General features: G+C 40.8%; 1 protein-coding gene across 1 annotated transcript in view; it reads right to left on the bottom strand.

Annotated features, from left to right (window-relative positions):
- Window positions 1-5,595: 5,595 nt before the first annotated feature.
- The window catches only part of ZNF365 (zinc finger protein 365), a 15,245-nt gene continuing 851 nt past the window's right edge, over window positions 5,596-19,989 (bottom strand). The window contains exons 2-5 of the mRNA XM_026042994.1: window positions 19,421-19,980; window positions 10,802-10,982; window positions 8,538-8,575; window positions 5,596-5,967 (exon numbers count right to left, since the gene is read on the bottom strand). Coding sequence (XP_025898779.1) covers window positions 5,721-5,967; window positions 8,538-8,575; window positions 10,802-10,982; window positions 19,421-19,980 — 1,026 coding nt within the window. The 3' untranslated portion in view covers window positions 5,596-5,720. The remainder of the gene's footprint in view (window positions 5,968-8,537; window positions 8,576-10,801; window positions 10,983-19,420; window positions 19,981-19,989) is intronic.

Genomic DNA, 19,989 nt, shown 5'->3' with positions numbered 1-19,989 from the left:
GAAGCTCTGACCCTAAATGAGGCAATAGTCCATTTTCTGTAAGTCCTTTCTATGTGGTAGCCTAGCAAAGTGGGGAATAGCCTAGCAAAGTAGGAATGGGGGGAGAGTATGTATGGGGGGGATCCTCCCACCACTGTATGGGGGAGGATGAGAAGAGCATCCCAGTTTCCTTGTTGACGAAATGCTTAACAAAATACGTGTGACTGAAGTCCACTAAAGAACTGATGGGGGGGAGAGAGTATACTGCTGCACTAGTCTCTTTTCTTTAACACATATTACTTACCTGTCCTGACAGCCTGTTACATCATCCTTCTGATTTTACCCACCTAGAGTTTTGGGAGCTTGAACTCCCATCTGTCCTTTAGCAAATGCTCTGCCTTGTTAACTTGGACCTGGACTTTGCTGCATGTCTGCTGCCCTCAGCTGTCCTCTTCAGAGCAGAGTCCTTAGGAAGAAACCAGGTAATATCTTGTGACAAAATTTTCTTGAGCTAGAAAAAAAATCTGTGATAAAACTTGCTCCTGACAGCTCAATGTGGTCACCATGGCAATTAAGTTAAATCACAACGGAGTTACAGCTCCTTCATTATAGCTGATTTTAATTTTTTCTTTTTTGGGAGGGGGGAGGAAGGATAAAATGTTTAAGTACTTAAGAGTGTGTCTGCTGAGTGCTTTACTGGCAGATGAAGCATAAGAAGTTCCGTCTCCAGGTGAGGAGCAACTTCTTTACTGTTAGGGTAACAGAGCAGTGGAACAGGCTGCCCAGGGAGGTTGTGGAGTCTCCTAATCCGGAGGTCTTCAAAGCCTGCCTGGATGCCACCCTGTGCCACATGCTGTAGGTGTGCCTGCTTGAGCAGGAAGGTTGGACTAGATGATCTGTAGAGGYCCCTTCCAACCTTAAATATTCTGAAATATTTTGAAATATTCTGAAAGATGAAGCTTTCTCTGCACTTTTTTTGATCAACTCAGAGCATTACTGAAATGCTCCCACTGTCTCCAGGGCAGTGGAGAAGGGCAGGCTGAGCTCACACATGCTCATCCACTGTCCTTTAATGTGCACTTGCAGTGGCTTTAAATCCTATTTTCAGAGACTGTGGCTTTTCTTCCTGCCATTCCAACTCTTTGCTGGGCCAAGCAGCTGGGCAAGGTGAACAGCGTGTTCCCAAGCCAGGGCAACAGCCAGAGTGGTGCTGGGAGCCAGAGTATTTAGGCTATATGTGCAAAAGCGATTTTAGCACCTTTAAAATCCSAACAGCTCTGGGGCAGTGCTGAGCAGACGGTGAGCAGGAAGGGCTGTGCTGGCGCACACCACCCCTCTGCCTTGGCCTGCTGCAAAGCCCCTGAGCACAATTACTCACTTCAAGCCAATAAACTGTGACTTGAACAAATACCATACACAGCATCTGGGAGGTTTCTTGGAAGTCCTGGTCCTAAAGGGCRTGCTAATTTTGTATTACTGTGAAATCAGTTGCTTCAAAACACTTTCCTAAACAGTGATAATTGGGGATATATGAATCAAGTTAGGAATGCTCTACAATGACATAGCTCATCAATTCTAGGAAATGGTGCACGATAACGAGTCCCTTCTTCTTCCACTGATGCTTCCTGGGCACCATGGAGCTGTCTTGGTCTCACGCCGGCCACAGTCTCTCTTTACCTGTCACTCCCACCTCTGCAAGTGGCTTCTCAGGCGAGCTCTGGGCTCATGTCTCTCCCACCTCAGAAGAGCTCCACCACTGCCATACTGTTGTAATGGACATGCATTCTTTWTTCTTCCTTATTATGAAAAGGTTAGGCCAGCTTTTACCTGTCTTTACCTAGAATAGAGGCAGCAGCTAGGAGGAGAAAACTCACCAAGCCGGTGACCGTGTTTACCCCATGTTTCTTGTTTCTCTCTTCTTGGAGAGATACACAAATGAAAAATTCAGAGATCAGAATTAAAAAAAAAAAAAAAAAAGCTAGAGGGTGGCATTAGCAACAAAATGGGAATGAACATTTTGTTCATATCACAAGATCTATTTTTAAGGGCCTGTTGTATGTTTTATGTCATAAAATCACTTGTGGGTTTATTTTCTCTTTAAAAAAAGGCAACCCATGCCTACTGAACAAAGCACTAAAATAGGCCACTCCAACCACTTCAGACAGGATGTATGGAAATAATCAGCATTAGTCTGATGTAAGAATGAACAAGTGAACAGAAGCAACTATTTGGTGACGCAGAATAAAGGGAGAGAATAGCAGAATTTTGCTCAAGTAGATTGAAAGAGCTGGTACCATTGGAAGGGATCATTACTGATGATAGAATTGGTAAATTTGTTTGACCTAGTAACTGCTCTTATTGGTGGCCATCTCTTTGAGTATAAATACCCTGTTGAGTATTTCCAGTAACTCTCCTGGTAACAAAATAAACGGGTTTAGATCTCCCTGACAGGAGGAAATTGTGTTTGTGATGCAGATGCAGAGAAGGAGGCAGATGCCATTAAGTGCTTTAAAAACACTCTCTCTCATCTACTGGTAGGAGCATCTCAAAATTACTGTTTTTCTTTTGTGTGCAGCTATAATTAAAGGTATGTCTAGGTTTCAGGCAGTTTCTTGTTTTCCTGATTTATAATGCTGTGTTATCAGTTGGAACATTTTGTCTTAAGCAGGCAGCTCACCCATAAGGGCCTTGCCAGTGTGCATACTGCCCTGGAGAGTTGTTTTCTTGCTGGTGTTGTAACCAAGATATGATTTTAAAAATATGTGGGGAGCTAGGCATCAAGGTCCTACTGAACTTTGCTTTGGCATGAACATGTCTTCAAAATTCCTCATATGGTAAAATGTGCTTCGTATTCAAATATTAGGGATCATCTTTAAACAATTTTGGATCATTTAACTTTTATTTTCAATTTTAATATTTTAAAATTGACATTTTTCTACTCCACTATAGCCCCCCCATCCCTCTTTCCTCATACCTAGTAATTTTTCTATTTTTAATAAGAAAAAGTAGATTTTTATTATTTTTAAGTGTTTAATTTCTGTTAATGGGAGGTGAGGAGTAGATTGATACCTGCCTTGCAGTGGACAAGTCCTGTTGATGACCAGACATTCGCTTTAGAAATGGTCTGGTAAGTTGTGTCAATGTGACTGTGAAGGAGCCATTTCAGACTCTGAGGTGTTTGTTAGAGGACCTCATGTCTTCTTCTGCAAGGTTATCTTCTCCGCAAGACCTTGGTTTCCCCCTGCAAAAAGATCTCTTTCCATGTATAACCAGTGAAATATCTCTTGAAATGATGATTCAGCAACTGGCAATGTGAGGGAAAATTTCTCTTGGCACTCCATAGTAGCTTCTCTGCCCTTCACTTTTCTTAGTGTGACTCTCTCCCACCATCTTTGCCTCTGATTTTGCAAGTTACTTGGCCGTGTGGGCTCAGGAATTATGGTCAAGCACTGGCTCTTTTTCTGTCTTGTTGGGTAGGCTTTGGAAAGAAACATTTTATTTTGACAGAGCYGATCAACACAGGAACTGAGAAATATATCTTTATTATTAGAATATTTATATTCTAAAAATGTTTCTCTGGGATTACAGTACAATCCAATTTCTTTATAATCAACTAACTTGGCATTTGTTCAGCAAATAACCATAACTTAGGATCTGAAAAGATAAAGAACATGCAAAGTCTTTCATACTTTTTTATCTTCTGCTTGACAACTTGGAGTCAAGATTTTAACATGATAACAAAATAAATATCTCATTTGTGAACTAGTAGTTGCACTTAACTTTGGTGAATAACAGTGCAGATAAGTATTTAAAAATACAAAAGAATCTTTTCAGTGTCAAGTGAATAATGAAACAGATTAATGTGTTTTATTTTCTTTCTAAAGTTCATCATTACCTTCGAAAGGGGCCACTTTTCATTTTTTAAAAGGATGAGGGAAATGATAGAAAAAAAAATAAAGAATTTTTATATTATGTGGCTTACCTAAAAATTTCTCCATAACAGACTATCTGATCAAAATAGCCATGCAAAACAACTAATAAATCCCTTTCACCAGCATATGATGCCTAACATAAGGCTGAATCTGACATTATAAGGTAGCTAAACCAATACTGAAATGCAAGTACAACCTAAATACCTGAATCGGGTTTACACTGTGATCTTCTCTTGAAACAGTGTTGAGAAACTTTATACAGGTTAACTGATTGTCCTAAAAACATTCGTTAAAAGAAAAGTCATAAATAGTGCTTTCATTCTTTGCTCTCTACTTTCTGGGGGCTCAATACACTGACAAATGTACGATATCTGTAATTACTTGATCTTAGCTGGCTGCCTGGTCATCATCTGCTTTAAAAATATTGCAACTCACATGCTTATTGCAGCTGTAATCATAGCGATTCACTGTCTTTAAATACTCAATTCTACTTACAGTGATATTATAAAAAAAGAACATTTTCCACAAATCTTTATACACATACTGTAAAAATCACCTTCCACAAAAACAATTTACATCTGCTAGGAGCATTTAAAAAATAAATTACACAGACTTGTTTCACCTATTCTTTCTGTTTCTTGAGAAAACTAATCTCATCAGTAATATCAACAGGATGTTCATATTTGTAAACATGGCAGAGGAATTCACGTTACCAAAAAAGAGTATGCCCAGAAAAATTGCCTTGCTAAAAATGCTGATGAATGAGAATCCTTTTAATTGGCACAAAGCAATATAAATGCATGCATGCCATGCAAAACAACTGTCATGTGATCGTCTCTAAATCTCTTACAGGGATTTCAACCCTGTATGAATTCATCAGAGAGATAAAATTTTGATGGGTTTAAATTATGATTGTAGCCAATTTGGGCCTTTCATGCCTTAAAGCAAGTACAGGTGTTGAACCTGTTCTTTTACCCCTTCCCATGCTACTGCTGAAAACCTTTGGCTGTGACCTAGTAAAGAGATGCCTCCTCTGCCTCAAAGTGCTGGTGAACGCCAAGGTGCCAGGCGCTGCTCTCAGTACTCGGAGGCACCACAGGCTGGTACACAGATCAAAACCAAAAAGCTGCTGGGGTGCAACAGCTGTGCTTCAAACACCAGAGCAGCTCCAACTTGCACTAGGAGAGAATGTGGATGTTGGCAAGATCGAGCTGCTCAACATGCGTAAGGAAGTGTGGAAATGTGCTTGATTGGGCTTCTAGCGGAAAGCTTATTACAGCAGTCTTCTGCTATATACAGCCTTCATGTCAACTCAAGTATGTTTTTTTTTCTTTTGCATCTAAATCTGTTTGCACATGTGACAGTTAATCATTGCCCATATACCTACCTATGCACAAAGACTGAAGAGTTGGGTGCTGATTAAACGGATTCTTCTGAATTTCAGCAATGGCATAGATTAAAAATAAATAACCAAGCCACATGCTGCCACTAAAATAACAATAAAAAATAGCCAAAGTACTGCTTAGCAAGATAGCTGTAGTTATTTAAAATAAGCTCTGTAAATAAATAAATAGAAAAACCTCAGTATAAACTGAAAAAAAAACCTCATTTCTCTTATAGCACGCTAAGTGGGAATGGAGTTACTTCAATAGTATATAAATATTCCATACTATATATATTTCTATATATTATATTTGATATGTTTTGGTGTGGCCAGATGGATAGCAAAAACCGGGATGATTAACTTCAGTCAGTATTTGCTGTGTTGAAGCCAAGCTCCTGTGTTATTATATATGTTACTAAACGTTCTTATAGTGGTTTCGCCTTTTTATTCATCTTAGATTTTGYATTCACCTTTCTGGCAGAGTAAACTAGTTCAGCTTTCTTTTGTGGTCTCCATAGTTCTCTTGGGCAATCAGAAGGTTCATAGAAATATTTGACTGGCTGGATGCTGTTTTTTTCATCCTTCACTTTTTTCAACAAGATTCTTCCTTTCTGGAAGGTATGAGGCTTTGTGTCAGGGATATTATATGAAGTGTGTTGACTTCCTTGGCTCCTGAAATTAAGAATAATGATTATTTGTAATGATTATTCAGTCTTGAAAAGTGAAAGGTATCAAAAATGTCCCAACCCCCCTTTTTTTTTTTTTTTTTTAAACAGAACCAGGTTGAAAGGTTAATATCTAACACTAGCAAGATGGACTGTATTTCTCAAAACTCAGAAGCATTCCTCACTAAAAGAACCCCTACTACTGCTACTGATGGGCTTTCTTCATGTATAGTCCCCTATGCTTTCACTCCAGATACCATTCTGTTGATTTGGTAGTGTTGTTACCTTGCTGAACTCACGGGATTTTAAAGATACATGTGTTCATGGCAACCTTCTGCAAAGAATGAATACCTCATGTCTTTAAAAGACAGCATGGCACCAGCAGCAATAAAAAGTGGATGCTGCAATGGTGCTGATTCCTTGGTGGAGGTCTCGTTGGTAGGGATTGCCTTGGTGGGATCTCAGTGCTCTCTAGGGTTGTCACAACACTGCCAAGCCTCAGTGCTTGGTGCTACTCACAGGTTGGTCTAACACGTTTGGCTTTAAAACTCAACTATGAAACTTCAGCTTTGGCTTTAGGTTTTGCTCTGAAACACGAGAAATGGGGACTACTGTAAGTAGTATGGAGAAGGGAATAAAAGCTTCAGGCCCAACCTAAGCTGAATTCTCTCTTTCATGTCTATGATGGCTCAAGCCTTGTGAGAGCTGCTGAAACTGGTGCACTTAGGAGGAGTTAGAGCACAGTGCCTGGTGTTGTGAACCATGCCTTCTGCTCTGCAATGTTATGTTGAAACTACAGTTCCACAGTTTAGTTCAATAAGAATTCCCTTTTAACATAATCCTGAAATATTTTACAGCAGATGCATATAGAAAAACAGCAGCACTATGAATCTAAGGCATCAGCTCATGAATACCCAGCTCCCATGACTGAAGYGAAGAATAGATATGCTGATGTACAAGTTATATTAAGAGTTCCCATAGGAATATTTTCCATAGTTTGTTGTTTCTGGAAACCATGTATCTGTAGTTATACTTATCCTAGGAGTAAACAGCACGCCCTTGACAGAGCCAGTTCTGCAAAAAGCTGCAGCTGTTTAAGTGCATACAGTTCAAGCCCTTGCCCCTCAGGACCTGCAGCTGCACTTTCCAGTCTCTTCAGTGCCATCCTCCAGGCTGTTTTCATCAGGTAAGAGCTCTTTGTTTAGAACAACAGCCACTGGTATTGTCCCATTTTGAAGCCACCTGCCACTCTCCTGGCTGTGAGCAATCTCCTCGTGTAGTCACACAGAGACCTTCCATTTGATCAGCAATAGCAAGACCAGCACCAGTGAAATGCCCTCCTCTTCTCGTATGCTTTTCCTCCAAATTTGGCCTAATTTGAAACCTGCTCTTTAAAAGACCAGAAGGGTGTTGTGAAAGCTTCTGTAATTGCTGGCAGCTTTGCCAACCAGACTTCCTTGTGATTATGTTTCTGGGCGAAGGAGCTGTGCAGATCCAAGCTGGAGCTCATAGATTCTGTGAAATGCTAGCTCAGCCATGGGCTCTTGTCAGGGTTTAGAAATTACCTGCTGAGGTAGAGGTTTGGGCCATTCTGATTTATAAAAGTTTCTTAGGCACAGCTTGCTAAGGTCTATTAAATATTTGTTGTTAAAACACATAATGTTCTGTTTTTCTCAGATGTTGCTCTTATGAAGAAGTATAATTTATCCCCAATACACATGTAGGTTTTCTTGCAGCGGGTGATGTTAGTCACTCCACTGCACCACTGAATGATACTATTAGACTCAAAACAGATCAAAGCTAAGATGATTGGTGGGGATAGCCTAAAAGAGCAAAACTGTATTTAAATTAAATGTATTTATAGTGAAAAAGATGGGCTTTGGTTCCTAACTCTTAAAAAGAGAAAAGGTAGCTAAGGCTCATGAAAATTAACAGGGATTTTGAAGTTCCAGACTCATGATGAGGCAATGAGTTTTGTTGGAAGCTGAGGGAGAGAGACCCAAACTAGTGTCCCAGGGAGCAAGGATGTGCTGTCTGACCCACGTTCAGCCAATCAACCTCCAAACCAGCCACCAGCAAAGACAGAGATACCCTTGAAACCAGGCCTATTAATCTTTCTGCTCAGAAAGCACCTTCTTGAGTAATCTGAGATGTTGTTAATGGTTGYTTACACGTGATTTCTAAGCTGACCAAGTTACTGTCAGTTAAGAAATGACAACTGTCTCTCTCCTACCTACAGAATGTTAGAGATATTTTCATTTGAAATGTGGCCTATGTTCCCTGAGGAACAAAGCTTTGCAAACAGCTTATATGAAGAAGTCCTTGATTTTACACAGTTACCTTTTTCTTTAAAAAAAAAAGAAAAAAAGAAATACATTTTCTTGCCAGAGAAATCTGTTTTTCACTATTACATAAAGTAAATACAGATCACACTCAGGTATAGGCATTGATGCATGACCTGCCCCTGATCCACTACCTATATTCTAACGTTAGGATCAGTTTGAGATAGCAAAAGCAAAAATGCAAGTGTGCTAACTTAGTATCTACAAATATGAGAAAAAAAAGAGACATACATACAGGCATCTGGGTTTCTTATGTAATGAAATTTCTGTAAACTGCAAAGAAAACAGAAACATGTTATTGATATTAACATTAAATTATCAGGTAATAAAAGCATGATCATAAAATTGCTGAGTTAAAATATTTGAGATATATGCCATCTTCAGATTTACATTTCCATTCTCACATGCTGTTTCTACTAGAAAAACACTAATAAGAGAAACTAAAGTTGGAGGAATAATAATCAGTGTTTTTTTTTAAATTGTATCTATTTTTAAACTCATAATATGTGAATTGCTAGTGGACGAATTTTTCCTTTTTTTGGTAACTATAATCAAGGTAAATTGCTGAAGAAGTGTGGGCTCAACACATCCTTCACATTAGATTAAGCAGTGCAGATACAATCAGAAGTAATTGTTATGTTCAAGATAATTAATAAGGGATAGTGCCTCAAACTATTAAATTAACTTTATCTCAGAGCCTTAAATTTTGCAGTCTTATTTTTCAATTCTTACAGTTTTTACACAAACAGTTAAGGAACTCCAGCTCTGCCTGCTGAAGCACACAGTAGTGTAGGGTGAAAACTCAAGGGTTTCTCTTCCTTTCCTACTCCTCGAAATCCCAAGGCCACTTAGGGACACACCTTCTCAGCCCAGCAAAACTTTGCATGATTCCATTTATTAAGACAGGATGCCTAAAAGTTTGGGAGCAATTTTGTCCAGCCCTTCATCCCATCATTTACGTAAGTCACCATKCCAAGCATGTTAGATTTGCCATTTGAAAAACATTACTTTCTAGTAAATGTTCCATGTGTCCCTGGTATTTTTCCCACCTTGCAGGTGGACTTTTGCCCAGCCCAACTTTGCTTGTCCTCTGTTAGGGATGGCAGTCTGGAGCCATTGTGTGCTTTTCTTTAATTACCTTGTGAAGGGCAGGCTGGCCGATATTTGCATGAATGACCTCAGAGGAATGCTTAAGTCATTCAGAAAGCAGGGCAGCTGCCTCAAAAGTTAGCATCTTCCCCAAGGGACACCGCTGAGCCAAGAATCCCAGTAAATGCATCAAGAGCATGGGAGATGATTTAATTCTGAGGCATAGTCCCTTTCAATGTTCTCRAACACATTGAAATGGGAACCTATGCCAAATTTCAGCACATCTCTGTTACTTAGTTCTTGCCTAAAGCCAGGTAGCTATAGGAATCTTTGCTTTCCACCATTAAATACCTTTTTAGTGCTGTGTATGGTCAAATGTCTTTCACCTCCAAAGAAGAGTAAATACTTAGTAGTTATTATTTAAGTTGAAGTGTTTAATTTAAGTGAAGTATTTAATTTAAGTTGAAGTGTTCCTTCAAAGATATGTGGATAACTGCTGCTATATGAATGTAATGCATTGTAGGAAAAAAAATACTGAATTTAGTGAAAATGAGAGCTTCCACAGGAATCATGCTATTTAACAAGCAATGTTTAGACATTAGTGGTTTCCAGTCTGTGAGCCTGTGGAAATTCATGGACTACTTCTAGGAGTTCTGTAACAGTTAACTCGGAAAAGGCAGCCTATTTGCCAGAAGCCGTACATATTTTCTATAGCAAACTGCATCTCAGCTGAAGAAAACAGGAATATGCAAAAAGACTGCCAATAGAACCTTGGTCACCCAGAGGCAATGTGTTTCTAGCAAAGAAAACTAGCCATTGCCAAAAATTTGGAAAATTTTTGAAAAAAAAAATCTGGCAAATATTTCTGTATCCAGTTTGCTTTTCCCATCTTGGTCTATTTTTTGCTTGTTTCCTCTATGCTTCTTTGAGCTTAACATCTCCATATTGTTCCCACATCTTCTTCCTTACTGCCAACTGCCAGTCTACCTGCAACTTGCTTCCGGTGAAAGGCTACAAAGCTCAGTTGCCTTCTGCCTTTGCTCATTACCCTGTGACTTGCTTACATTAGGCCTGAACTGAGTACTGCTTTTAACACTATCCATTACAATGAACACTGGAGCAAACATATAACACATATGGGAATATGAGTTATTCAGGTTTCTACAGTGACACTCAAAACTGTTTGAAATTCACCTGTTATTACTAAACACACCCTCTATGTGATCCATGAAAAATATGTGAAGTGGCAGTTAAAGATATAAATAAAACATAAGGCTAAAAAACCATTTTACAAATACAGATCTGTCTGGAAGAGCAATTAGTCCGTCCTGCTAGACCTCTTACATTCAGATTCAAGTACTTTCCCTCCAGTGGTGGGTGACAGTTAATGGAAGGACTTTGCTGACTTACCACAGGTTCGTCAACATCGTTGTGGTGGCACACAAGCTGCTGATTTTGGTAATATTCTAGCTGCCTTTCTGCCAGGTCCACCCGCTGCAATAGGTTCTCAATGAAGTGCTGGAGCCTGGCTTTTCCCCGGACTTCTTTCTCTGCTGCTTCTTCAAGGAAGTGGTTGAAAGTAACAACTTCTCTGCAAGACAGATATATGACAAAGAAGTAACACTTAGATAATGGGAAAGGCCCTGGTCTCATTGCTATCAGAAAATTACTTTGTTACTTGCTAGGTCTTCAAAACCAAGCTGAAATCCAAACCCTGCTGCCACTGTGGGCCACAATTTCATATGATACCTTTCATAAACTCATCAGCCTTCACAGCAGCATGAGCAACAGTTGTTTGATTATCACAGCCTAGATTTATCTCCTTAGTCTATGCCACTTGTTTCTGTCCCTGTGCTGCCWTCCCTTGGCATTTGTTCCACATAATTACAGATAACCCCTGTTTTGCACGTGTAAAGGAATTGTGTGTTTTTAACTTCTAAAACAGGCTGCTAGTTTCACCTGCCTTTCTTTGCAGCTGTGATCAAACAGGTAACTAGAATGATGTCTAGCTTTACAGAGGCAGTTTCACCAGTGTCTTGCACAACAGGCAGGCAGTTCCTTCTCCCTGCTGGACATACCTCACCTGATGCCTAGCCTGCTTTTTATGGTAATATCTCATGATGGCTAATTGCTGTCTTTCTCCTCTGGTAAGAGATTTCAGCCTTTCCATGAACATTTATGTAAGAGCTGGAACCTTAAATGCTGAATTTAAGCACTACAGGCAGCTATTTGAAAACAGGGCAACCTTCTCCTTACTTATATATATGACCATCAATCTTGAAACACGATGGGAAGTGGATGAAATTTATTCTTTTGATTTTCTCATAGTCTGATGACAGTAGTTCAACATAACCACTGTCGTAGTTCCTAACTTAAAAAAGCTACTGTGGCCATTAAACCCCACTTGAGCTGCAATCCTCCAAACACTTCAAAGTGCAGTGCTGTGAGCTAGCTGGGAGCTAGTAGGAGGATAGGAGGTTAAGAGATAACCTACAAGTTTATCAACTTTTTTAAAGTTTGTCTCTTCTAGTTCGCACATACTTTTCCTTAGCCAAATTGGTTACTCTTTCACTATCTAAAAATAGATATTTTTAATATCTGCTTTTAATAGGTGTGATGGTTTTCTGTTTATTTTCTTTGTTTCACTTATTTCTCCTGGCCTCTATGATTGTTACTGAAAATATTATGAGATCTGATTCTCACCCCCTCTTATGTTTTGTGAGCAAACGGGTGTTCACACAGGTTAGAGGCTGCTCCTCGGTAAGTCAGGAGTAAGGTGGTTCCATGAATGTGGTGGACAGAATACCAAAGCAGAGCACAACAGCAAGGCCCTGCCAGGATTGACCTCTTTGCAGAACAGCCTTGTCAGCAGCGCTCACCTGAAGCAGCACTCGCTGGCTGGAGTCTGGCTCAGCCCTGCAGCACTGCCCTTGCAGGGAGCAGTCAGCTACCTATATCTGCAATGCTGCTGATATTTTAAGAAAAGGTGATGCAGAGTTATTAGATCCCCTTGAACCATTTCTGTTCTCAGTTGTCATCTATTTCCCACTTTGTCTGGTTCCTCTTTTTGCTCTCCTTTCTCCTCCCCTTGTCCTGCCTGCAGACTCCTGCTCCTTTTCACTGAGCTCTGGATCCTGTCACTAACCTTCTTGAGCAGAGCAAATTACAATCAGCACGTCTCAGATCTCTGCAAACTTCTGTGGAGGATAACAGAGTTGTTTCATGTTGTTTGTTTGTAGTTTACTGTACAAACATATATTAATATATTTTGTATTGCCTATTTTTTTAAGTGTTTAAGTGTTGTAACTAGGCAGTGTGGAGAAAGGTTAGTTATTTGTTTTCTCTTGRGTGCTGCAACCTCCATCAGCCAAAACTTTTTAGAAGGAGGGAGCACTGTCTACTCTGACAGCAGTCACATGCGACAGGCAGCAGCTTCTGGAGTCGGGGCACGGCAAGGTATAGGGCAGGACAAAGTTGGTGAGGGTCACACGACCTGGAAAGGCCGCAGAGAATCAGCTGGTAGTCTGTGGCAAAAGAGCTTTTCCCAGAGGCAGAAGGGACTGAGAGCATTGATTGCAATGTGGCAGGCTGGAGAGGTGCTGATCTGAATAAAAAGAGGAGAGGGAAGAACCCACTGTGGGCAACTCGCTGGGGGAATTAGCCTGTTATAGTTAACTAGAGGTAACTGGTTTGGCATTTTGCTTCGTAACATAAACAAGCTGCTCTTGAGGAAAAACTGCAAACAGGTCCGTTTTGAAACTTTTCCAGAAATCTTCATGAAACAACACAAGACATGATAAATAAAATCATAAACCATAGATAGAAAAACGAATGCTCGTGTTGTTTTTGCTACTAGGTGACATGCATATCCTTGCAGGACTTGTGAGCTGCATACCTGCGCAGTTGCTGTTAGGGGGACCCTGCAGTTACCCTTAGTGTTTGTATGTTTCTCTGCTGGCAAGAGAGTAGTACCAGGACTGGATAAAGAGTTTGCTCCTGTATTTGACAAGATAGACAAGATATTTGACTCCAGCTCCTGTATTTGACGAGAGGAGCTAATGATTTCACCGGTTGTGACTAAACCCTCCTACAGGCACATACTGCTGGTTGCAGGACAATTAACAGCAACTTTTAACACCTGCAGTTGCTCTGTAGGTGGAGACAAGCATGAAGCTCTCTATGCATATTGATGCATCCATTCTGTATCAAATCCTTTCAGAAAATCACACTTTGATTAGCTCCGTCTAAAATTAATAAGAAAAAAAAAAACAAATACTTTTGTTATTTTACCTGAGGATGGGAAAGTTGATACTACAGCTAGTTTTCATTTAGTTGTGAAAATTTTTTAAATATGTCCATTCATTAGGACTGCTGACTTTATCTGCCATCTCTTTGGTGTTGCTGCCTGAAGGCTGGTATCTGTTATTTATTAGCTTGTGKTCTCACATTCCTACCCCATTACCAGCACCTTTGATTTAAGAGATTCATACTGCCTCCTCCTCCTCTCAAAAAAAAAAATTTGTCCTATCAGTTGTCCCATTCAGTTGTTTGTGGGTTGTGTGGTAGATCTGAGCCATTATGTTACTGGGTTGGCACTGGGAAGGTTAATATAGTTTATTTTGCAGTCTCATTTTATGGGTAGTCATGCTACACTTAAATCAGTGCAAGTGAGGGGGCAGTAATCTCTCAGGTGGGAAGATGAAAGGAGATGGGGAAGAGGCAGTGGGGCCATCTGAAACCAAGAGGGGAAAGTTCTACTTGGAACAAAATCCAAACTGTTTTGCTGTGCAACTGATATTGATATTTTTAAAAAAGCACAAGTTATAGTGATCTCTAAGACAGATCACTATATTATGAATATAATGATATATTCATAATATATCTGTGATATCTATCATATATAATATATTATATATATATAAAACTATATTAAATTATGAAAATTTTGATCCCATTGCCAAGCTGTTATTTGCACAAAGAGTTTCATTGACTGCAAGTTTCTGGTGAAGGACTGGAAAAAATAAATACTCACTATAACAGATAATTCTGAAGTAGTTCTTATATTCCAGGTTATGCCAGAGCACAGGCATGACCAGACAGTCTCAAGCAAATGTATTAAACTGCTTAAAGAAGTTAGTGTTAGAGATATGACAACTCAACTGACTACATGCATGTTCTTGCCGTATATTAGAGGACAAGCTGAAACTGTGTAAGTCATCATATAACTTCTAATGGAGGATCATAAATTAAAAAATACAACAACAAAAAAACACTAGTTGTCTTAGCATGCCCTGGAAATGAGTGGTATGGGTGCAGGACAGAAGTACAAGCCATTCTAATGCTACAGTGAGATAAGACAGACAAGTGTACCTCAAAAATCTCTATTTTCTCAGTAAAAAGAAGTTCCCAACAGAAATACAAATTCATATGAAGAAAGAGCTATTACCTTTTTTGTTGTCCTTGAACATGACATGCAGAGAATTACTAAGGCCCAAATCTTTATTCTGCAATACATCTCACACTAAGATTTAAGGACACTCTGTCCTTTACTTCAAATGCTGTTCAGACTTATTGAAGGAAAAAACACTTAATTTTTTTTTTTAACATAAGTTCCAGAAACAAGTCTCTAGGTGTCCTCTAGATAAGGGTTTCATGGCTAGTTTTAGTTTCAAAGGTTTTCTTGGTATCTTATTCAAGACAAACTTAACTGCTCTGGTATCTTTAAGATCATAATACACACTGAGTTGTGCTTTCTTTCATAAAACACTGAATATGCCCTTTCAGGGCATATCTGCGAATATTAATCATCATCTTTGCTCAGCAGCTCTACTCCAGGCTTGACTCCATAGCCTTATTCATCCAAATTGTCCTGGGCCAAACTGAAATGGGTTCTGTCCTTGGTARCTTTGCTTGCATCTGCAGAACGTTCAACTTGTTTTTTTTCCGCTCCCCTCTCCTCTCTTTCCCCAAATTTTGGGGGAATGTGATATGGCTATATGAATAAGTGATGCAATAGTGCCTGCTCTAAGACTTTTCTGTGCTCAAATCATACTTTAAGAATGGGTTGGTTTTGTTGGTGCGGTACTGTTACCTTTCCCCGCCCCCGCATCAACACCTGATCCCCACAAGGGCATCACACTGATAYAAGTGTGCACAGCTGTATGTATTAGCACATGTATTTTTGTAAGGGAAGAAGAATAAAGTATAAATAAAAGATAGCTTTGCTCTATCAATGTCTCTGTTGGACTGCTATAGCTTTTATGTAAAACAAAGAACAGATTAAATGACACTTGTAAAGAAATAACTCYAATAACTGTAGAAAAAAAATCTGTATGGGCAGCCCTGTGGTTGCTGACAGACTAAACTAATTCTCTTCCTTCTCAGCAGAATGAGAAGTTAAAGTAAAACCAAATGGTACTGTAATTTACATTATCACTGCTAATCAAAGCACTAACTAATTTCAACTTAGAGAAGGATTTACTCCCTACAGAGTTCTGAAGCCTACATACTTGTTGCYTGCTTTGAAGAGCACATCAGAGAAATCTGCTTCTGACAACACAGCCACTTGAAGCATCACAGTTTTTCTATATCCTACATGCTTGTTGAGGCTCGGGACATACAGGTGGAACAGAGAAGAAATTAAATTACATGAAGATACAGTGACCTCAGATGTGCTGTGCCTGCTGAGGGGTGCTGGTCTCAGCAATGTCATATCTACCTTCACTAGGCTAGGCAAAAACAAAACACATGAGGCCCGAAAGCGCTGCATTTCTGGAACAAGAAGATGGAGATATTTAAATAAAGAATTAATATCTGTCCTTGCATCCTTGCAGGATTTTACATCCCCCTCTTAGGACYTCTTAGGACCTAGAATATCTAGGAGCTAGATATTCTTGCTAGCACCTATCTTGTCTTTTTCTTAGCTTTCCTATTTGACTTCACAATCAGACCCCCAAATCAGAACTATTATCCAAAGTGGAATCATACTGTTATTTTCTCTCTTCATCTTCTCATACCTTCAAATTTGCTTTATTTCCACAGCTAATTCACAGGCCAGCTCTCTGGGTGTCAGCACTAGAAGAATCATCACTASAAACACTCTTTTTCATCTTCAACATCTAGGTAACTATCTTATTCTTATACATTGTAGCAGGTCTGGCATAACATCTCATAGAGCTCCCTAGAATATGTAGGCATCTTCCATACAGATGAAAATGCACTGGATTAATACATTCAATAATAAGGATGCTTAGGATTGTCTTTCCATACAAGATCCTTGCGTAGTACCTGGATATGCAGGAATGTTCAGATATGGTTCTGATATAGACATCTAACTACTTTATCAGAATGTTGTTTTTCAAGAGTTTTTTTTTTTTTTTTTTAATCTCGGACCGATCTGGAGTAGACCTACCTCAGTCTGTCTGGTATCTAAAAATACGTATTGATTATATCCTCTTTCTTCTTTTCACATGCACTTTATTCCACCATAATATCTGGTAGAGATGACCGTTCAGAAACAAATGGAAGACTGGTTTCCTTTTTTATTTTCATTCCTATTTTATTATCATTTCATTTATTTTTCCCTAAGGAAGCTCTAAGAAGAAAGGTGTTTTCATTTTTCTTCTTCTAAAAATAAATAATAAATAAATAAATAAATAAATAAAGTCACCACAGTGGCTCAATAGTAGTGCTACTTTGGGGAAAAGTTATCCATATTTACTCATGGTGAAAAAATATCAAAAATCCAATGAAAGCATTTATTTCTGAAGGTCAGCAAGTATCCAAGCCAGTCCCTAAGGGGTGCCTTTGACTTTCTCAATCTGCAGTGAGAACTCCTGCCTCTGCAATTTCCATTAAGTAGTCTTGTTTGGCTTCCTAATCATTTGGACTTCTTCCAGAAATCAAAGCCAGAGTTGAGGTCCTCCTTTTGAAGGAGAAAGTTGTTTCAGCACACAAGATGAATAAGTTTTTGAATAAGCAAAAGATAATGAATAAGGAAATGGTCTCAGAACATACCAATAACCCATGAGAAAACAGAACAAGTTCTGATGTCAGTAAAGGTTATGAACATCCTTTCTTTTCCTCTCTTTTACACAGCATATTCACTTCCTATTCACTTCTGTAGCACAAAGCAAAATATTCAAGGTGTTTTTTTGACACTCTGATCTGAAAAGCTCTTCCCCTTCCATTCCTTGTTCCACTRAGTCCCTTCGGCCTCAGGATCATATCTTCTCTTGCGACAGCTGTTACTGCGCAGGCCTGGGGACACATGGCCTCTTCCTTGTTCTTTTCATACTAGACTTAAAAATCTCCAGCTTTACTGCCTTTCTTGTCACAAATCAGAATATCACAATCATTATTCTTTCTCCCCCCAGAAACCTAGCTAAGTCAGTTTTTTTCCCCCTGCCCCTTCTCTTCTTCCTTGCTAGTCCTTGGTTGTCCTTTCTGMTCTACAACACAGCAGGAGTTTTTACAACTCCATTTTTGTTGCACTGTATGGTCTCTGCTATACTCTACCATGACAGAAAAACACATCATTTTTTTTCTGTGGATCACAAGCCTTGTATCATAAGTCTGTCCTCTAGTTAGTTTGGAGTAAGATTTCATGTGTCTTCATTTTAGATATCTAAACTTCAGCACCTCACCCCAAATGGGTGCTTACCTGAGGTCCCTCTTGAGTCTTCAGAGAAGAACCTCTACCGAACAATTCCTCCCACTCTGTCTTTCTAGAGCAAGTAGGATGAATCACACTGTGAAAGAACCCAGAATGAAAGTTTGGCTGGAAGCTGTGATCTTTGATGCCTCAAGTTAGGTGGGAATTCTACCGTAAGTGTATTCAAATGGTAACGTATCCTCACAGCTTCCTCCCATCATTATTACAAATCTCTGTCTCAATTTCACTATTATCTTTACCTTTATCTTGAATCCTTAAATCTTCTCTTCTGTGAAGGTCAGCTGGTATTTCAGAAAGCCAGAAGCTCTGATGAATATTCCTGCAAGGAAGATGCATCTCCCAGAGGCTCAAACCCCATCACTTTTTTGCTGTCTGCTGTCCTGGGAAATCCACAATACTGCCTCGGGAGCCACCACCACCTTCTCTTTCTAGTCTTTAAACTATAGCAAGACAGGATGAAAACCCTCCGAACCTGCTACAGTGATCTCCTACACCACCTTCCTGTTTCTTCTATGATCAGCGTCATGGCAACTAGCACTCCTCAACCTTCTTTTGTGAGCTGAGGAATTGGTTCAGAAGCACTCCCCTATTGGGATCCAAATTTGCATTACTCTTAAAATAAGTTGTGCTGCTTCAAATGCCTGGAAATGTTTCAGCACTTGCTGAAAAAACTAAGTAGTTCATGTATAAATAATATATCAGACATCACTACATTTTTAATGGAGGCATCATGAACATGTTTTTAGATGAACYAGGCATGTCAAAATGACTCTGGCATCTGCTTCCTCTTCCCATATATGCAATACCAGTTTCACAGTTGTGTGTCCATCTAAAACACCTGCTTGGATATGGCCTCTTGAGCATCACCTTCCTATACGGCTTTGCTGTGGCACAGGAGCCCATCCGCTCTACCAGCGACTCCCTAATGTCACTGGGACGACTCCAAGGGAAAGATGCCAGTCTGTAGTGATACCTAATGCCTCAGCACTCCCCGTGGAACTGTTCTTAAAAACACAGTGCATTGGAGATGTCAGTTTAAATCGGATTATATGCTGATGACAGCTTAGACTTGTTCCTGTCCCCGCGAAGCAAGGGTCACAACTTGGGCATTACAGGACAAAGGAACTGGTCACCACGACAGAAGCACCGCTCTCAGCACAAGCCCCTGTGCCCGGTRGAGCTGTCCTGTGCTGTTGAGGGGCTGCGCTCACATGGGGTATTGCTCCAGAAGAAAGGACCGAGAGCTGCTGAAGGCCAGGCCCCTTCCTGTCATCGAGCCACCCACCCAGCCCTCTCCTGCAGGCCTTTCCCTCCGTCCCGCACGTGCTGGCGAGGCCCCCGGCGCGCGCACTTACTCCTCCTTCCTGTGCAGCTCCTCCTCGGACTCGCTGAGGCGCTGCTTGAGGGCTGCGATCATCTCCACCGCGACATCCACCTGCCTGCTCAGGGCGCGCTCCCGACGCTGCACCTCCTGCTTCTTCTGCGAGAGCTGCACGAAAGCTGCCCGCACCTCCAGCAGCTCGGCCGTCTTGCGGGCCAGCTCCTGGGTGAGCCTCTCGATTCTCTTCTCGATGCTCTGGTCCACGGCCTCCACCATCCTGTTGAACTTCTCCCTGACGTGCGCCTCGAGGGCGGCCTTGGGCTCGCCGCCCGGGAAGCCGGGCTCGGCGGCATCAGCGGGTGCGTATTCGGCCAGCAGCGACGCCGGCCGCTCGGCCTCCAGCTCGAGCGGCCGCCGGCCCTCGGTGCCGCCGCGGGGCTGGGCGGCGGGGAGCAGCTCAGCATCCTGGCGGCAGGAGAGGAGGCGGCTGGGGCCCAGCAGGCTGCCCCCGGCGCAGCCGCGCTCCAGGTGCGCCCGCAGCGCCGCCAGGCTGCGGAAGCCGCCGCCGCAGCGCGGGCAGCGGAAGGGCCGCCGCTCCGGAGA

Source organism: Nothoprocta perdicaria, unplaced genomic scaffold (assembly GCF_003342845.1).
Source record: "Nothoprocta perdicaria isolate Ctin4 unplaced genomic scaffold, notPer1 scaffold_32, whole genome shotgun sequence".
NCBI lineage: Eukaryota > Metazoa > Chordata > Aves > Tinamiformes > Tinamidae > Nothoprocta > Nothoprocta perdicaria.
This window is presented reverse-complemented; position numbering and strand designations above follow the sequence as displayed.